The sequence below is a fragment of the Octopus bimaculoides genome, chromosome 24 (genome assembly GCF_046866305.1).
Source record: "Octopus bimaculoides isolate indiv1 chromosome 24, ASM4686630v1, whole genome shotgun sequence".
NCBI lineage: Eukaryota > Metazoa > Mollusca > Cephalopoda > Octopoda > Octopodidae > Octopus > Octopus bimaculoides.
The window spans coordinates 21,639,321-21,658,752 of NC_142951.1; the positions used below are offsets into that span (position 1 = coordinate 21,639,321).

General features: G+C 38.2%; 1 protein-coding gene across 8 annotated transcripts in view; it reads right to left on the reverse strand.

Annotated features, from left to right (window-relative positions):
• Window positions 1-19,432, reverse strand: part of LOC106875169 (ADP-ribose pyrophosphatase) — a 111,703-nt gene that overhangs the window by 24,616 nt on the left and 67,655 nt on the right. For all 8 annotated transcript variants that reach the window (XM_014923199.3, XM_089340958.1, XM_089340960.1 and 5 more), the window contains 3 exons: window positions 9,871-10,028; window positions 7,676-7,935; window positions 2,367-2,468 (listed from right to left, as the gene is read on the reverse strand). In XM_014923199.3, the coding sequence (XP_014778685.1) occupies window positions 2,367-2,468; window positions 7,676-7,935; window positions 9,871-10,028 (520 nt within the window). The remainder of the gene's footprint in view (window positions 1-2,366; window positions 2,469-7,675; window positions 7,936-9,870; window positions 10,029-19,432) is intronic.

Genomic DNA, 19,432 nt, shown 5'->3' on the forward strand with positions numbered 1-19,432 from the left:
TAGGTGCTTCGTTCATCATCGTTAAACGACCCTTCTTCAGGGACCTCGAGGGGGGTGGGATACTCAACCTGAAGAAAATTGTAACTGAGCCCCACCTGCAAGGTCATGCACTCTTTATCTCGATATAAGATCACCATGCCGCGCACATATAGTTGTAATGCATGTTCCTGGTGAATCCTTATCAGATGGGTAGAAATGATGGGTATATTGGGCTTTGTATATTTCTACCTCAGTGTCACTTTGATGGCATGCACTGTTCTCACACTCAATAATAATAATAATAATAATAATAATAATAATAATAATAATAAGTAACCATACTCTTGGATATGTCAATACACACAGATAGAGAAATCAAAGCTAATAGACAAGATATAGTTGTCAGAGATCACCAAGAAAAAATTGCCTTCTAATCGATGTATCAATTCCAACAGATGATGATGCATCTCTAAAAGAAACAGAGAAATCTCAAAATGCAAAGATCCAGAAATAGAGATAACCCAAATGTGGAGCCTAAAATAGAAACAATTCCTATAATAATAGGTACATTAGGTATGATAAAAAAAAAACATTCAGACAAAACCATAACAAAAACACTAGGACTTGCAATTATATATAACATACAGAAAACAGCACTACTAGGCACTGCGCACATTCTATGTAAAGCGCTTTTAATACAGTGAAAATAAGACTACCACAACAAACCACAGCACATACCCAAGGCACGCAGGGCTGCACTTGGTAGTGCAGTGGAAGCATATGATAAAAATAAGACTACTGAATAATAATAATAATAATAATAATAATAATAATAATAATAATAATAACAACAATAATAATAATAATAATATCAATAATAATAATAATAATAATAATAGTTTTAGTTTTTGGTGCAAGGTCAGCAATTTTGTAGGGGGAAGGGAGTTAGATGGTTACATCAACCCCACTACTTGATTGGTGTTTTATTTTATCACAAAAGGATGAAAGGTGAAGTTGACCCTGGCGAGATTTGAACTCAGAATGTAAAGAGCCAGAAGAAATACTGCCTAGCATTTCATTCAACACGCTAACGATTCTACCAGTGTGCTGCCTTAGTAATGACAATAATAATTCTTTCTAATTTTGGCATATGGCTAGCAATTTTCAGAAGAGGGGAGTCGATTTTGTTGATCCTGCCAGTACTTGACTGGTACTTTAACTGGCACTCCATCAGTTACGATGACAAGAATTCCAGTTGATCTAATCAACAGAAACAGCCTGCTCATGAAATTAATGTGCAAGTGGCTGAGTACTCCATAGACATGCATACCCTTAATGTAGTTCTCAGGGAGATTTGGTGGCCCTTTGAAGTACAGGTATTACTCATTTTTGTCAGCTGAGTGAACTGGAACAACATGAAATAAAGTGTCTTGCTCAAGGACACAACATGCCACCAGGAATTGAACACGTGACCTTATGATCATTAGACAAATACGCTACCACTAAACCACATGCCTCCGCTTTATTTTATTGAACCCAAAAGAATGAAAGGCAAAGTCATCCTCTGCAGAACATAAAACTGGAAGAAACGCCACTAAGCATTTTGTCTGGTATGTTACTGATACTGCTATCTTACTGCCTCAATAACTGTTTCAAATTGTGGCACAGGGCAAGCAATTTTAGGGGGGAGGGGTTTAGTCAATTTTATGACTGGTACATTATTTTATTGACCCTGAAAGGACAAAAGGAAAAGTTCACCTCAGCAGTATTTGAAACCAGAATGTAAAGAATTGGTACGATTACCACAATGCATTTTTTCCGATGCTCTAATGATTTTGTCAGCTTGCCACTTTGGTCAATAATTCTTTCTAATTTTGGCACAAGGCAAGCAATTTTAAGAGAAGGAGACAAGTCATTACATCATCTCTAGTACTTCACAAGTATTATATTTCACTGACCTCAAAAGGATGAAAGTGAAGCTAACTTTGGCAGGATTTGAACTCAGAATGTAAAGAACTGGAAGAAATACCATTAAGCATTTTGCCTAATGTGATAACAATTCCACTAGCTTACCACCTTCCACCTTCACCTTAATAAATGATAATGGGCCAGTCCACATTGGGGACAGTTTGCTGGTTTCTCTGACATATATATTACTCCCTGGATAGGACGCTGGTCAGTCATAGGATCACTCATTTTTACCAGCTGAGTGGGCTGGAGCAATGTGAAATGAAGTGTTTTGCTCAAGAACACAACAGGTTACTCAGTCCAGGAATTGAAACCACAATCTTATGATCATGAGTCCAACAATCTAACCACTAAGCCATGTGCCTCCACAATAAATGATAATAGCAACAACTTAATACATTAGCATGTTGACCACCTACCTTGGTACATGGTTGTATATATCGTATTTCTTGCCAAATGTTTGACGGTCAATATTATTATCAAGGCTGTTCCATTTGATTTTGATCGGTTCTGATAATTTTCTGTGGAAGACAATTCGAGGAAACATTGATTATTTATGGTTTCATAGTTGAGTTGTTCCACCGGACGAAGCAAGGGGAAGGACAAACCGGCTGTACAACCTCATCATTACACATTCACGCACATAAACAGAGGAAAACCAAAGTGTGTATGCTTGTGTGTATGTGTGTGTGTGAGTGTGTGTGTATGTGTGTATATACATATATATATATATATATCTATATATTCTCACTCAATATAAGCTCAGAGAGGAAAGATTACACATACATGTACAAACACACTTTGTCTCTCTCTCTCTCTCTCTCTCTCTCTCCACACATATCAACATACACACATGCATCACCACATGCACTCTCACACACACCCACATACTTCATTACCAGTAACAACACCATCTTATTTTTCAGACAGTTTTCCATGTAGTACACACACATGCGCACGTACACACACACTCACACACGCTCACACTCACACACGCTCACACTCACACACACACACATTCTTTCCACACGAAGCAAAGACATGCACAAACAGAAGTATTTATATACAACAAGGATGTAATAAATAAATTAAATAGTAAGAGTGTCTTAATTAGGCATGGAAAAGTGCAGATGACTGAAAGGCGAGTTGGGGTGTGTAGTGGGAGTACTGGAAAGTCAGCAACACTGTTTGGACATATAAATAGACTTTGAGAGTACAGGTGACTGAATTATCAGTGGTTGTGGTGAGCAGAGGAGCTAGGAGGTCAGCAAGACTGTGGTGTATCTGTGACCTTGCGTAAATATATTCCACAGGGAAGGAACATCTTGTTCTGCGGGTAGCCACTTAGGAAAGACTTCTGTTCCCCGCCCCCATTTTCTCCCAAATTTGTTTATTTTTGTAATTTTTTTTGCCAAAAATCCCTGTTTTCAGATATGGAGGTTCCAGGAAATTGCCAAAAATTGGCATTGTGAAAGTTCCCCCCCCCCCCAACTTCTTCAATTTTGACTTTTTTCCCCCAACACTAACCCTAAAACTGTAAACATAAGTACAGAAATGTTTTGAAATTTTAGTCCGAATCATGATGTCCGTATTTTTCTGCATATTTAGAAAAAAAAAAATTTCTTAAAAAAAAATTTTACAAAGATTTTTGGAAATTTTTTTCAGAATCATAATTTCTGTATTTTTTTGCATATTTTCAAACAAAAAATTCTGAATAAAGTTTAAAATGAAGGAAATGGGGTCGGGGTGGGGAGGGGGTAATTTAGAAATGCCGATTTTTGCCAATTTTTTGGCAGATTCATATTTCTCGTAGCCAAAAAAGGGGGGGAGTGTTGAAAAAAAATTTTTTTTAAAGGGTGGTTTTTTTGGGGTAGGGATGGGTGGAAGTCTTGCCACCATTTAATTTACAAATATCCTCATCAGTGGTTCTCAAAGCGGGCAATACTGCTCCTCTGGGGACAGTGAAAAGATTGGAGGAAGAAAAGTGGGACGATAATAGTGTAACCAAAAGGGGGCAATGGGTGTGAAAACAACAAAATAATGGGTTAATTAGGTTAAGTTTTATTTGTGAAATACAGTTGTTTGGGGTTTGCTTCAAGAAGTGGTGGTGACTAGAAATGTGGTCTGGGTGCCAAGGGAATAGCAGCCCAAAAGTGTTTGGGAACCACTGATCTAACTGGTTAATACGTTAGGAACAAACTTGTTCCCAAATGTTAGGAACAAACTTGTGTCTCTCTACCTAGCTATAAAATCTCAACTAGAACTCAGTTGACAAAAAAAAAAGTAGATAACTCTCATTTAAATGACAATGTTATATCTTAACAAAAAGAGGGTATAGTTTACATAATGTGGTTCTGCTAAGGTTATCTCTGCACATTTTCTACAGCCAGTATTGATTTTGTTACGACATTGTAACAAAATCAATGCTGGCTACAATTTCTATAGAAAAATCATCAATGTTTAACGCCTGCTTTCCATGCTGGCATGAGTTGGACGGTTTGACTGAGGACTGACAAGCCAGATGGCTGCACCAGGCTCCAATCTGATCTGGCAGAGTTTCTACAGCTGGATGCCCTTCCTAACTACTCCAAGAGTGTAGTGGGTGCTTTTACGTGCCACCGGTACAAGGGCCAGTCAGGAGGTACTGGCAACGACCATGCTCAAATGATGTTTTTTACGTGCCACCTGCACAGGAGCCAGTCCAGCAGCACTGGCAACGACCTTGCTCGAATGTTGTTTTTAACGTGCCAGTAAGGCGATGCTGGTAACAATCACGCTCGAATGGTGCTTTTTATGTGCCACCGGCACAGGAGCCAGTCAGTGGCCCTGGCAGCAATCACGCTCGGATGGTGCTCTTAGCACTCCACTGCACAGATGCCAGTCAAGCGGTGCTGTCATCGAATTTGATTTCGATTTCACTTGTCTCAACAGGTCTTTGCAAGCATAGTTTAGTGTCCAATGAAGGAAAGGTACACATAAGTGGGCTGGTTACACCACTGACATAGGCCACGGATTATGGTCTCACTTGGCTTGCCGGGTCTTCTCAAGCACAGCATATTTCCAAAGGTCTCGTTCACTAGTCATTGCCTCAGTGAGGCCTATGTTCGAAAGTCGTGCTTCACCGCCTCATTCCAGGTCTTCCTGGGTCTACCTCTTCCACAGGTTCCCTAAACCACTAGGGTGTGACACTTTTTCACACAGCTATCCTCATCTATTCTTGCCACATGACCATACCAGCGTAGTCGTCTCTCTTGCACACCGCATCTGATGCTTCTTAGGCACTTACACTCTGTCAAGTATGCACACTGACATTACACATTCAGCGGAACATACTGGCTTCATTCCTTGCAAGCTTACGCATGTCCTCAACAGTCACGGCCCATGTTTCACTGCCATGCAGCATGGTTGTTCGTACACATGCATCATACAGTCTACCTTTTACTCTGAGCAAAAAGCCCTTTGTCACCAGCAGAGGTAGGAGCTCTCTGAACTTTGCCCAGGCTATTCTTATTCTAGCAGCTACACTTTCAGAGCACCCACCCCTGCTACTGACTTGGTCACCTAGGTAGCGGAAGCTATCAACTGCTTCTAGTTTTTCTCCCTGGAATGTGGCAGAAGTTGTTCTCTGCATATTTTCAGTGTTTATTACTTCTGAGCATCTGCCACATACAAAAACTATCTTCCTAGTTAGCCTTCCTTTGATGTTGCTGCACCTCTCATGTGTCCATCTTATACTGGGTACATCTTATAGAGTTTCTACCTATGCCTTTTCTACAGATAGAGCAGGGCCATCTACCTGAAGGGGTTTGTGGTTTGTCTGTCTTCCTACCTATTAGGACTTTGGTTTTAGCTAGGTTGACTCTAAGGCCCTTCAATTCTAGACCTTGCTTCCACACCTGAAACTTCTCTAGTTCTTATAGTGACTCAGCAATTAGAGCAAGGTCATCAGCATAGAGGAGCTCCCAGGGACATCCTGTCTTGAATTCCTCTGTTATTGCCTGGAGGACTATGATAAATAGGAGGGGGCTGAGGACTGGACCTTGGTGGACCCCTACCCAGAATTCTTCACTGTACTCATTGCCAACCCTCACCTTACTGACAGCGTCCCTGTACATGGCTTGTACAGCTCTCACAAACCACTCATCTATCTCTAGTTTCTGCATTGACCACCAAATAAGGGATTGGGGGACCCTGTCAAAGGCTTTCTCCATGTCAACGAAAGCCAGGTACAGAGGTTTATTTTTGGCAAGGTATTTCTCCTATCTGTAAAGATATCCTTAACAACTGATGTAACAGTGGGGGGGGGGGGGGGCTGGTATGCATGGGCAACTGCTGGCCTTCCATAAAATAACCTTGCCTTGGACCTGTGCCTCAGAGGGTAACTTTTTAGGTTCAATCCCATGTTCATTCATGCCTGAAGGGGTCTTTACCTCTTTATGGTTGCATAATGAAATATGATGTCCCTACAGGTCATTAATGTGGTTCTGACAGAAAATGAGGCAAGATGGGCACACACTTGGTTATAGGTATGCTGAATCATAGCTTGCCTTGGGCTAAAAAAACAATCTCAATGTGCAGGGACACATTAGCCCTTGAGCATTCAGATTACTCTGTCAGATGTAAAATATATTCATTCACATTGGTTTGAATTAATCTTTTATCTTTTATCTTTAACTTGTTTCAGTCATTAGACTGTGGTCATGCTGGGGCACTGCCTTGAGGAATTTTTATTTGAACATTTTGACCTTAGTACTTAATTTTGAAAAGCCTGATATTTATTCTATTGGTTTCTTTTGCTGAATTGCTAAGTTATGTGTATGTAACACACCAACATTGGTTGTCAAGTGGTGGAGGGGGGGGGGACAAACACAGACACAATGACACTCTCTCTTACACACAAACACACACACATAATTGATAGGCTTTTTTCAGTTTCTGTCTACCAAATCCACTCAGAAGGCTTTGGTCACTTGCTGAAGGTGGTATGCAGTTGAACTGAACCCAGAACCATGTGGTTGGGAAGAAAGCTTCTTACCACACAATCATGCCTTATAGCTTTGAGATTTCAATGATGTGATTGCTTAGGTCTTCGGAAATCCTCATTTGAAAAAAAACTCAGAAAGTTTTTTTTTCTTGAATTTTCAAAGTTCAAAGGTTCAAAAGTCACCCTGTTATCTTTCTATACTAAACCACAACCATGTTGCATGAGATACACCAATAGTTTTTACTGCACCAATAGTCTCTCTCTCTCTCTCTCTCTCTCTCTCTCTCTCTCTCTCTCTCTCTCTCTCTCTCTCTCTTTCTCAATCTCATTCTTCTTTTTTCTCTCTCTCTCTCTTTCTCTACTTACTTACCTACCTACATCACCAAGCCATTAAGGTCATGAATAGTGACGAAAGTACTTTGACTAATAAATAACTAATTGATTGTTTAACCAGCACACTAAACAAACAATTGATTAGTTAGTTGGTTTGATATTTAACCAATTGACTAACAATGAAGAAGTGATATTGAACCAGTGTGTGTGTGTGCATTATTGTTATTACTGTAATGACCCTCCCAAGACAACAAGATTTGTTTCAACACACAAATTCACATCAAGAATCTCGCAAACCAAGTAGAAAAACAAAATAAATCACAAAATAACTTGGCAGAAAAAATAGCAAAAACCCCCATCCCCATCCCAACCAAGAAAAAAAACGTCTCAACAAAAAAAAAATTAATTTACCTGATATCAGGATCGGCCCAGGGGGGCTGTTGTAAAACAGATTCAGCTGTATAATCAACAGGCTGGTACTCCTTGTACTCAACATCCCAGCTGACTTTGTCATCAGGGACATCAAATCGATAGATGTCTTTGGTTCGAGGGTAGAGACCACCGCGACAGTTCATGTGCATCTTTATGGAAATCTTGTAGCTAACTCGCAAAGGCTTGAGCAGTTTTGAGGTATTGATTCCCATGTAAACTGAGACGGTAGAAGGCGGGATCTGTGTAGGGAGGGATGAGAGAGAGAGAGAGAGAGAGAGAGACAGAGACAGAGACAGAGAGAGAGAGAGAGACAGAGAGAGAGAGAGAGAGAGTATAGGTGGATGGGATGAAGAGGAAGTAAGGTAGTAGCGGAGGGAGGAAGAGGTAGAGGAATGAAGAAGAAAATGGGAGGGAGAGGAAGTGGAAGAAAAATAATAAGAATAATTAAACAATTAATCAAATATGTAGATAATTATATTGAATGAGAAAATGAAGCAACAAATAGGAAACAACCTCCAGTATTAGGACGTATAGGAGAAATAAACACACACACTCACACAAAATAACACAGAAAAAAAAAAAGGCAGACAGTAACAAAGTCATACATACACACTCATCACAAACGTCTTGAGTTTTCTCCACTCCAATCCCTGCCCAAGCTTTCACTGCTGTTTCTGCACCCATTGCCTCATTAACATATCACACTTCATATCTCATCCACTTCCAAGCTTCCAGCTAATTGACAGCAACAGCCTTGCCAAAAGAAGATTTGGTACCATCTGAGACAGCTAAGTAGATGACCAAGTAACTTACTAACCATCCTCTTAATTATGGCCCCTTCATTATATTCCTCACTCAAACTCTACCCTAGCAAGTGATGGAGGATATATTTTGGTTAGGGTGAGGAGAGAGCATTGTTCTTTTGCAAGAGTGTTGCAGTAATAGAGATAAAGATTACAGTCTATGATGCCTGGAGAAAGTTATAGTCCACAACAATGTCTGTATTATGATTATCAATGAAGCAAAGAGGCTACCTTAATAAACTGCTCAATGTGCAAGTTCAGCTGCTTCTCAAATTATTTCTACAAATTTTGTGGGATTCTCATACCTATACTTTACCAACCAAGATTATTGCCCCTTCACTTGCTAGACACCCAGCCACTTTATTCAGTACTAAAGTTGTGTCCTTGAGCAAGACACTTTATTTCACATTGCTCTAGTCCACTCTCTGAGAGCTATATTATGGGACTCATATTTGTGCAGTACTCAGCCACTTGCATGTTAATTTCATAAGCAGATTGTTCTGTTGATTGGATTAACTGGAACACTCATCGTCATAACTGACAAAATACCAGCTACTCGCCCATACTTCTCGTTCACTACTCATCATATGCTGTATTTCACAACTCATCCAGCCTCTTCATTCACTATTAACCCTATCCCCTCCTTTGTTACTCACCCTAACTCTTTCATTGTCACCCACTCTACTTCACTTTTCTTTTCTACCATTACTACAATAGCATGTGTTTCTCTCAAGCAGCTGGTTGCATTCTATCTCTACCCAAACCTACTTGGAATACTTGTCTCTCTGCTTCCTGTTCCTCCACCTTAACCTAATACTAAACACATTACTTTCTTTTCTGAGCATCAGAGCATAAAATTGTGGATTTATCTTCCCCTGCCAATGTGTTTTTTTTCCCCTGCAGACATTGATATAAGTCATTGATTTTAACTCGGAAAACCAACCCATCAATGCTATTGCTCTGGGAGAAGCTTTGCCAACTACTTCATAAAACACAAATGCACAAACACATAAACACACAGACAATTACACGCCAAATACACTTACACATAAACACCCACATACACACACAGACATATGCATAACCACACACTAACATTACTTACATAAAAATATAAACACAGGTACACACAGCCATTCCCTATACATACTGACCTGCAGATGTTTGATCTAAATACCAACTACTTCTCTGAACATTTTCAACTACTTAAACCACATACCGCCGCTGCTACTGTCATTACCAATGCCACTTCTATGAACACCACTAACACCAGATCCCACTTTCACTACCAACACCCTCACCCCCCCCCAAAAAAAAAGAAAGGAAAGAAAAGATTTAAAAAAAAAACAATGTAAAAAAAAAACACTATACCTGGAAAAGGTGTTCAGCTGATGACGTCCCCACAGAGGGGAAAGTTCGGCTGATTGGTGTGTAAGAGATGAAGAGGAGGATGATAGAACCGGTAAGGAGGAGGAAGACCAAGAGTGAGAGTTGTGAAGTTTTGTTACTAGATATTACATCAGTAGCTTCTGAAAGAGACAAACAGACAGACATAAAATGATAAGAATGGCTTGAGTGATTGGTTCAGTTTGATTGGTTGTTGTAGTGTCATTGTTGCTCAAGCCCCAGGTGAGGAGTGGTCCAGCAACCCTATGATCAAAAACGTTCCAGCCATGCCCAGCCCATCTTTAAAACAACATTGATCTGGTGAAGTGTTGCTGTTGTTAAGTCCCTGGTGAAAACTGATCTAGCAACCCTGTCCTGTCATGACCATCCCATCTTAAAAATAACATTAGCTAGGTGAGGTGCCAAAGCACACCTTCCAACTATAACCATCCATATGATTTTTGCACTTTCCATATTTCTGTCGGGTGAGCGTATTTATTCTAAAAGCCAAAGGAATGGCGTGATAAAAAAAAAAAGTGAAATTTTGAAAAAAATGATCTTTTAGAACTTCAGTTGTTATATCTAGCTTGCCAAGCAACTACATTTGTGGCCGTTCTTCATTCCATCTGCTGGTTCAACAGGCATTCACACATGCAAGGTAGGTATTGTTATTCTGATATGTGGGCGAATAGAAAAAATTGGTTTTCAGAGATTTGTCTGTTATTCATAGCATGTTAAGCAACCACATTCAAAGCACCCTGCTTTTCATCTGCAAGTTTCACCAATATCCATTTAGCATTCAGATTATTTTGTTAAAATGTAATGCTTAGTTGTTCACATTGTTTTGAATTAATCAGGAATTTATTTTGTAGCTTTAACTGTTTGATGATGTGATTGTTTATTTTTAGAAGGACAGGGGACAGCAGGTAGAATATTTTGGCCAAATTTAGCTGGTTTAAAAACAATCAGAATTGTGATAAGGGGGTAAGAGGTATTCGGAAAAGTGAAGAGAGAGTGAGTAGGGGATTTTAAAAAAAAGATTATAATTTCAAAGATAAATAATTTTTTTCACTATCATAATTTCCATGTTATTTCCACATACAATTTCCAAGATATTTTCAGAAAAATTGGAAACCCAAAACATTTGCATGTGGGGAAGTTATTTAAAACTTTGGAAAGCTATTTTGAGGGCAAATCATAATCTCCTTTCTTTGGAGAGATCATAAGTTTTCTTCACTTACATGCCTAACCTACCCTATTTTCTTCACCTGCTTCCAAGGAAAATAATATTTTCCCATAACTAGACATGTCTTTCATGGATGACTGGAAACAAAGTCTTGCTTGTATGACAATGACACCCATTTGCAATCTTCAGAAGATATCTAGACAAGGGCACATACCCATCTACCCTTCTTGACATTCTGTTCTCATACTCTTTTCTTTATTCTGTTCCATACGCTTTTCTTTGAGGGTATGCTCTGACACTTCATCACTGCCATCTTTATCTCTCTTTCTGGCTCCACACTATTCACTCCCATCCACGCTTAAATAAATGTACAGTCAAGTTATCTCCTCTACAACAATAAGCCTGTTCCTGAGCCTCCTATCATACAATATGAAACCTCTCAACAGCTAGCATAAAGACACTTTCCTCTCTATTATACTATCTCTAAGTTAAGGGAGCTCTATAACCTTGCAAGTTACGGGATAACCTCACTAGTACTAGTGCCTCCAAAAATATAAAAAAAGCATCCTATACACTTTGTAAAGTTGTTGGCATTAGGAAGAGAATTCTGTTGTAGAAACCATGTCAAAACAGAGAACTGGAGCCAAATGTAGCACACTGATTGATGTCAACATGGAAATCAAACATGAAGATGATGAAACAACTTGTATTGGATAGAACATAAGTATATTATGTTATAATGGGACTTGAAGGTTCACAATACCAGCAGAGTATCTCCTTCTCCCGTTACAATTATTTTCTGTAGTCTTAGGATCTGGAACTTGAAAGAAAAAGCTTACAAGCGGATGCAATTCAATGGTTGTTTATTTAGTTCTCATTCATGGGGTTCGCTCCTGGCGACCATCTGTATGGCCGCGCGTACTTTGTTATAGCTCCGTTCATGTGAGGTACATTACCTCTGGAGATAACAGGTGAAGTTAGAGCAGACAAGAATCTACTGTGAGCTGCCAGTTGGCAGTGTTGCTCAGCGTGAGCATGAATGCAAGAGAGAGAATCACCTTAATACGCCTCCTTAAATAGATGTTGCCCACGAGAGCCTCGCTGTGTTCTCGTGCATGGCAAACATGGTTGTAAGCGAGATTTCACTCTTGTCTCAGACATGGTAATGGCTGCCAGCGAGGTCTCACACAAAATGGCGCTGGCGTCTTGTGTCACGCTACAATGTATACACAAAAAAGTATTTATCATTTGACTTTTATCTTTTACTTGTTTCAGTCATTAGACTGCAGCCATGCTGGGGCACAACCTTGAGGAGCTTTAGTTGAACTAATTGACTCTACTAGTTATTTTCTTTTTAAGCCTGGTACTTATTATCTCAGTCTCTTTTGCCAAACCACTTAGTTACAGGGATGTAAACACACCAACACTGGTTGTCAAGTGAAGACGGGGGACAAACATAGGCACAAAGACACACATACACACAGATATATATATATATATATATATATATATATATATATATATATATATATATTAGAAGGTTTGGAGGTGATGTACAGGTATTATATATTAGAAAAAGTAATAATAAGGTACTCAGAAATCTGGATGGTTGTACATTTACAGATTTTTATTAATATGTCACATGTTTTTATAAATCATATATTAGCGCTTGCATCTACTCTAATAGATTCTTCAAACATGAGACATATTAATAAAAATTTGTAAATGTACAACCATCCAGAAATCTGAGTACGTTATTATTATTTTTTCTAATGTATGTATACAGCAATCCCTTGCCATATTGCGGTTCACCTACTGTGGTTTATTGTTTAAGCTTACATCGATTCCTCCATGGTGTTGTTTTGAATTTATAATAAATATATACAAATTATAAAAATAATTTAAAAAATACAGTATAGTACTGTTTCAACTTTGCGGATTTTCACCTATTGTGAGGGGTGGGGTTGGAAACACCCGCAATAGTCAAGGGATTACTCTGTGTGTGTGTGTGTGTGTGTGTGTGTGTGTGTGTGTGTATGCAGCCTCCTGGCTTGCCAGCCCCCAGTCAAACCGCCCAACCCATGTCAGCATGGAAAACAGACATTAAACAATGACGTCGTCGTCGTCGTCGTTTAACGTCCGCTTTCCATGCTAGCATGAGTTGGGCGATTTGACTGAGGACTGGTGAAACCAGATGGCTACACCAGGCTCCAATCTGATTTGGCAGAGTTTCTACAGCTGGATGCCCTTCCTAACGCCAACCACTCAGAGAGTGTAGTGGGTGCTTTTACGTGTCGTGTGTGTGTATATGTACATACATATATATATATATATATGTATATACTACAAACTTCTTCCACTCACAAGGCTTTGGTCAGCCCGAGGCTATGGTAGAAGATACTTGCCCAAGGTACCACACAGTGGGACTGAACTGAAAATATGTGTTTGGGAAGCGAGCTTCTTACCATGCAGCCATGCTTGTGCCTATTGTTTAGTAAAAGAAAAAGCCTTTTACTCTTCTATTTATGATCCATATACATACATACATACATATATGTATGTATATGTCTATATATATATATATATATATATATATATATATATATATATATATATATGATAATTTATAATCTTCTATGTAATTTCCATCACAAAAAATCAGGTATGAAATGATAATGCAGATACACCCACTCACAAACATACACACAAAGAGCTACAATTACATCCATATAGATCACCAGATAAACAGTCGAAGCCACCAGACAGACATTGATTCCTATTTTACTTGTAGGGACCCTCCTAGCCAATCAATGTTTAAAAAATCATATTATATTTTTACAAATAAATATTATTAGGAATTGTATTAAAAAATTGTTAGAATATTTTGCGTATTGTAGAAACAATAACCAATTTATTGCAGATAAATTTTATCAACAAAATCTTAAATGGACCCCTAAGGGCCATATGAACCCTAGTTGCGAACCTCTGATCTAGATAATCAAATTGACAACTACACAGGCCAGTAGACAGGCAGCTATATAGACCAGCAGATAGACAGAGCCTGTCTACAGTGTAAGTCCTCCTGCTATATTCCCAACAATAAATTTAAAATCTTTGTAATCCAGAGATAATCTTACAGCAGGTCTTACATTATAAATTGCCCCCACCCCCACATATTACCCAGGTTTTCCCAAGCCAGCCAGTCTCCCATCCAACTGCTGTCAACTGTTGTATCTCATCCAAGCAAAAACCAAACAGCTGGGTAGATTTAATGAATTACAAACTTAGTTACCACCACTTAATCCAGTAACCATCTATTGTAATCCACCTGTATTTACTATATACATACATTCATATGTATGTGTGTGTTTAATCACTCACACACACATACATATATATGTGTGTGTGTATATATATATATATATATATATATATACATACATACATACATACACACACATATGTATATATACACACACATACACATATATTCATATATATATACACACACACACACACACACATACACATACACATATACTGGGTGAAGGGGTATTTGAGGACATTTCGTTTTTAGTTCATTATACATTCAAATCATTAATGTAGCATTTTTTTTTTCCAGATAACCCTTTCAAGGTATCATGCTAACTCAAGAAATGAAAAAAACATGCAGTCATATTTGCTATCCAGGCAAACCACAGTGATTTAGAAATTAACAACTTTCTAACTTTTGCAAGATCATTTGTACACAAAGTTCGGTTGGAATTGGAGGCATGCGATGGTAATGTTTCACCTGTATCAAAGAGAAAAAAACATTCTCAACACTCAGATACTAAAAGGACATCGGAATTTATACATGTTCAAAACATTATTGATGAAAACCCCAGAAGATAAATGAGGTCTATTGCTAAAGAACTTCGGGTGTCAGAGTGGACTATCAGAAATGTGGTACATTGTGACATTCGATACAAGTCCTATGTAATGAGGAAAGGCCGATTTGTGTTTGCAAAGACACAGAGAAACTATCTCATCTGTTCAAAATGGTTACTTAACAAAGTGAAAAACCCTCATGAACAAGGCATGCTTTGGTTTTTCTCTGACAAAAAAAAAAAACTTTGACCGGGATCAAAAGTCTAACAGAAGCAATGACAGGTGGTTATGTGCAGGTCCTTCTGAAGTACCTAGAGTGATGTCCACGAAATTTCCAGCAGCTGTGATGGTTTTAAGTGTGGTGAGTAGCAAAGGTCATGTGATGCCTCCCCACTTTTTTCCACAGGGTCTTAGAATTAATGCTGCTGGATACATTGAGGTACTGGAAACTGTTATCAAGACCTGGATTGACGAATTATGCAATGGAAAGCCATACATGTTTCAGAAAGACTCAGCACCTTCTCACAAAGCCCTAGTCACCCAAGAATGGTTGTCAGACCATCTTTACGATTATGTAACACCTAATGTGTGGCCTCCAAACTCGCTAGATTCGAATCACATGGACTTCTATGTGGGGAGCACTGCTGAAAGGGAGACTAAACATCATCCTCATAATACCATAGCTTCACGGAATGCTGTCATTGTCCAGGTGATGTGTGAAATGAATAAGGACCATATAGTGTCACCATGCCAGAGGTTTCAGTCCCGCACTGAAGCAATCATTGAAGCTGAAGGCGGTTTCATAGAATAATTTGCTTTAAAAATCATTATGGAATATGTAACACACTGCCTAAATACCTACTCCACAAAATTCATCCATTTTTAACATGATGGGGTAGGAATTTAACCTTTTAGCATTCAGATTATTATATCAAGTGTAATGCTTATGTATTCACATCAATTCGAATTAGTCATGCATTATCTTGTTGCTTTGAAATTTCAATGATGTGAGTGTTTATTTTTAGAATAATATTGTAGGGTAAGTGTGAAAGGCCAGATTTGGTCAGTTTGAAGATAAAACAGGTAGAATATTTTGGCTGGAAATGACCAGTTTAAATGCTAAAAGGTTAAAGGAGATTTTGGCTGCTAATGTCACCAACAGTATCAAATTCTCAGAAATTTGGTATCTGTGGAAAATCGTAATTCTAAAGCCTATAAAAAAGCACAAATGAAGTAACATCACACAAGTCCATCACCCACCTATACACACCCTAGAAAGTTCTAAAAAAACTCATCTTCAATAACTTGGCAACTTTTTAAAAGAGATTGATAGAATAAGTACCAGACTTAAAAAATAAGTACTGGGGTCAATTTGTTTGACTAAACCCTTCAAAGTGGTACCCCAGCATGGCCACATTCAGAATATCTAAAACAACAATAAAATTTATATCATTTTTAGAATTACTCTTTTTTCTTTTTTTTTTTTTAACCAAAGACTGGCAGTATGGATTTCATTCTGTCACACTGAGAAATGTCCCTTTACCAACTCTCCTTGTTGCCATGAGATATGACATGGTTGAAGTAACAGAAACGTGAATAGCAGTTTTGAGTTTCAAGGGCCCAATGCTCTTCAATATCCTCCCAAAAAGCTTGAGAGACCTACATGGAGTAGATGTAGGCACCTTCAAAACTAGATATCCTCCTGTGAAGAGTTCCAGATGATGGAAGCAACCATCAAGCTCCCTCATTCACCAAATGCCACATATCAGAGGTTTCAAGTAGTGAAAGTGTAGCAAAGCTAACAGCAGTACTCCAGCATGGCTGTAGCTCTCATGCTGAAACTAGTAATGTAAAAAAAAAAAGATAAATAAATATAGGTGCAGGAGTGGCTGTGTGGTAAGTAGCTTGCTTACCAACCACATGGTTCCGGGTTCAGTCCCACTGTGTGACACCTTGGGCAAGTGTCTTCTACTATAGCCTCAGGCCGACCAAAGCCTTGTGAGTGGATTTGGTAGACAGAAACTGAAAGAAGGCTGTTGTATATATGTATATATACATGTGTGTGTATATGTTTGTGTGTCTGTTCCCCTAACATCGCTCGACAACCGATGGTTGTGTGTTTACGTCCCCGTAACTTAGATAGAATAAGTACTAGGCTTCCAAAAAATAAGTCCTGGAATCGATTTGCTCGACTAAAGGCGGTGCTCCAGCATGGCTGCAGTCAAATGACTGAAACAAATAAAAGAGTAAAAGAGAGAGTAAAGAGTAAATACAGCAACCTCTGTGTGGTTGCTTGAATTGCTAGAAGTAGCAGTCAAGTCTTTTACAAATCATAACCAAAATCAAGTTCTACCCTAAGAGGACAGGATGTTCATGATGAAAATAAGTTTTATTTTAGGTCTGCTAGTTCAGGAGTCACCTGGGGCCAGACAACAACAAAAATAACCAAAAAGAAATACACGAAAAAAAAAAAAAACTAAACAAAATATCAACAACAATGTAGCATAAAAAAATATACAATGATAAAATGATGGAATGGTCATGGGTGGAAAGATTTTGATTAGGTCTGACTTGAGACCAAACAACAGCAATAACAACAAATATAACACAATAACAATAATAAATATAACAGGTTCAAATTTTGGCAGAAGGCCAGCAATTTTAAGGGATTGGTAAGACAATTACATTAAACCCTTTGATACCAACCTGCTTGAGACAGCCTTTGACTCTAAGGTACAAACATCTTGTTTCCAAGAGTTCTGAATTAAAATCTTCCATAGGAACTTAGTGTTAATTTATAATCCAAACATCAATTAATAAGGACAAAGTTATTTTACGAAATTAATTATTGTCAAACTCAATTAAAAGAAAGGCAATGTGATTCAACAGAAATACGATAACAAGAGGGCTAACCCCAGTGTTCAAGTAGTTCCTGAAAGGATGAAAGTCAAAGCAATCTTAGCAGAATTTGGACTCAGAAGGAATAGAACCGAAAGAAATGCCCTTAAGCATTTTGGTCTGCTCCTAATTCCTGCCACCTTGCCACAATAATAAAGAAATACATGCAATAATAAATAAAATAAAACAAAACAACTCACTTCTGTAGAATTTGGTCATGTTTAGAAAAATGAGAAGGTGCCTCTGAGTATGTGTGTGTGTGTGTGTATATATATATATATATATATATATATATATATATATATATATATATATATATTACTTGAAGTGTACAGTATTATATATCCATTACAGCCAATCTTACCAATCGGTTTTGTACTAGGGGTTCAATGGAGTGTTAGATACCAGGTCAATTATATAACCCTGTGCTCTTCAGAGATGGGGCAGTTGATGAATATAGATGGTGTGTGTGTGTATGTGTATATATATATATATATATATATATATATATATATATATATATAGAGAGAGAGAGAGAGAGAGAGAGAGATAGGTAGATATATATATATATATATATATATAGTCACTTGATGCTGTTCTGTCAGTTGACAGTTGACTGACACCTACCAGAATGTAAGAAGTTACATTTCTCCCACACAGAAATTACAACAAGGAATCACAGTAACAACAACAACAGCAATGCCAACAACAATTCTATACACTATCTGATATTATATGCCATCTCTTACACAATTGTTGGACACCTGTCTTGCACATTTCATATTCAGGTGACATGACTTATTGATATATATAAACAATAAGGTAGCATGCTGGCAGAATTGTTAGCCCACTCAGCAAAATGGTAAGCAGCATTCTGCCCATCTTTATGTCCTGAGTTCAAATTCTGCTGAGGTTATCATTGCCTTTTATCCTTTTGGGGTCGATAAAATAAGTACCAGTTAATTACTGGGGTTGATATAATTGACTTATTTCCTCTCCCAAACAAAATTTCAAACTGATATAAATAAACAACAGTACTGGCATCATCAGTTACTGTCACTACGACAATTATTGTTAATGTGCTACCACAACCAACACTACCACCACAATCAGTATTCTATTAACAACCACACCCACCCTTTAAAATCAACACCACCATCAATACCTTCAAAACAAACCACATCAAATATATGTGAACAACAGAGACAGTATTAATACTGAGAGGTAATACTTATCAATGCTTAAACATGGATATTCTGTTAGAACAAACTATAGTTTAGTAGATACCATGAGAGAGGTTCTCATAATGGCTTTTGGAGCAAAATCCACTCTTGTTTATATCACTTGTGGAGAGATAAATCCCTGCCACCTCCAGTGTGAAGACCACCAAAACATGTGATTTCGACTTTCCTGGGTCTTGTTAATGATAGACACTCAACAGCAAGATAGCAGCAACTCATTTCCCCACCAGCAATATATAGAATAACAGTGCCAGAACAGGTACTGGTGTTGTGATTAGCCGGTGACCTTGTTAAAGAATATATGCTAACGACATAGGTAGTATTAATACCAAGAGGTAATATTTATTCCCAC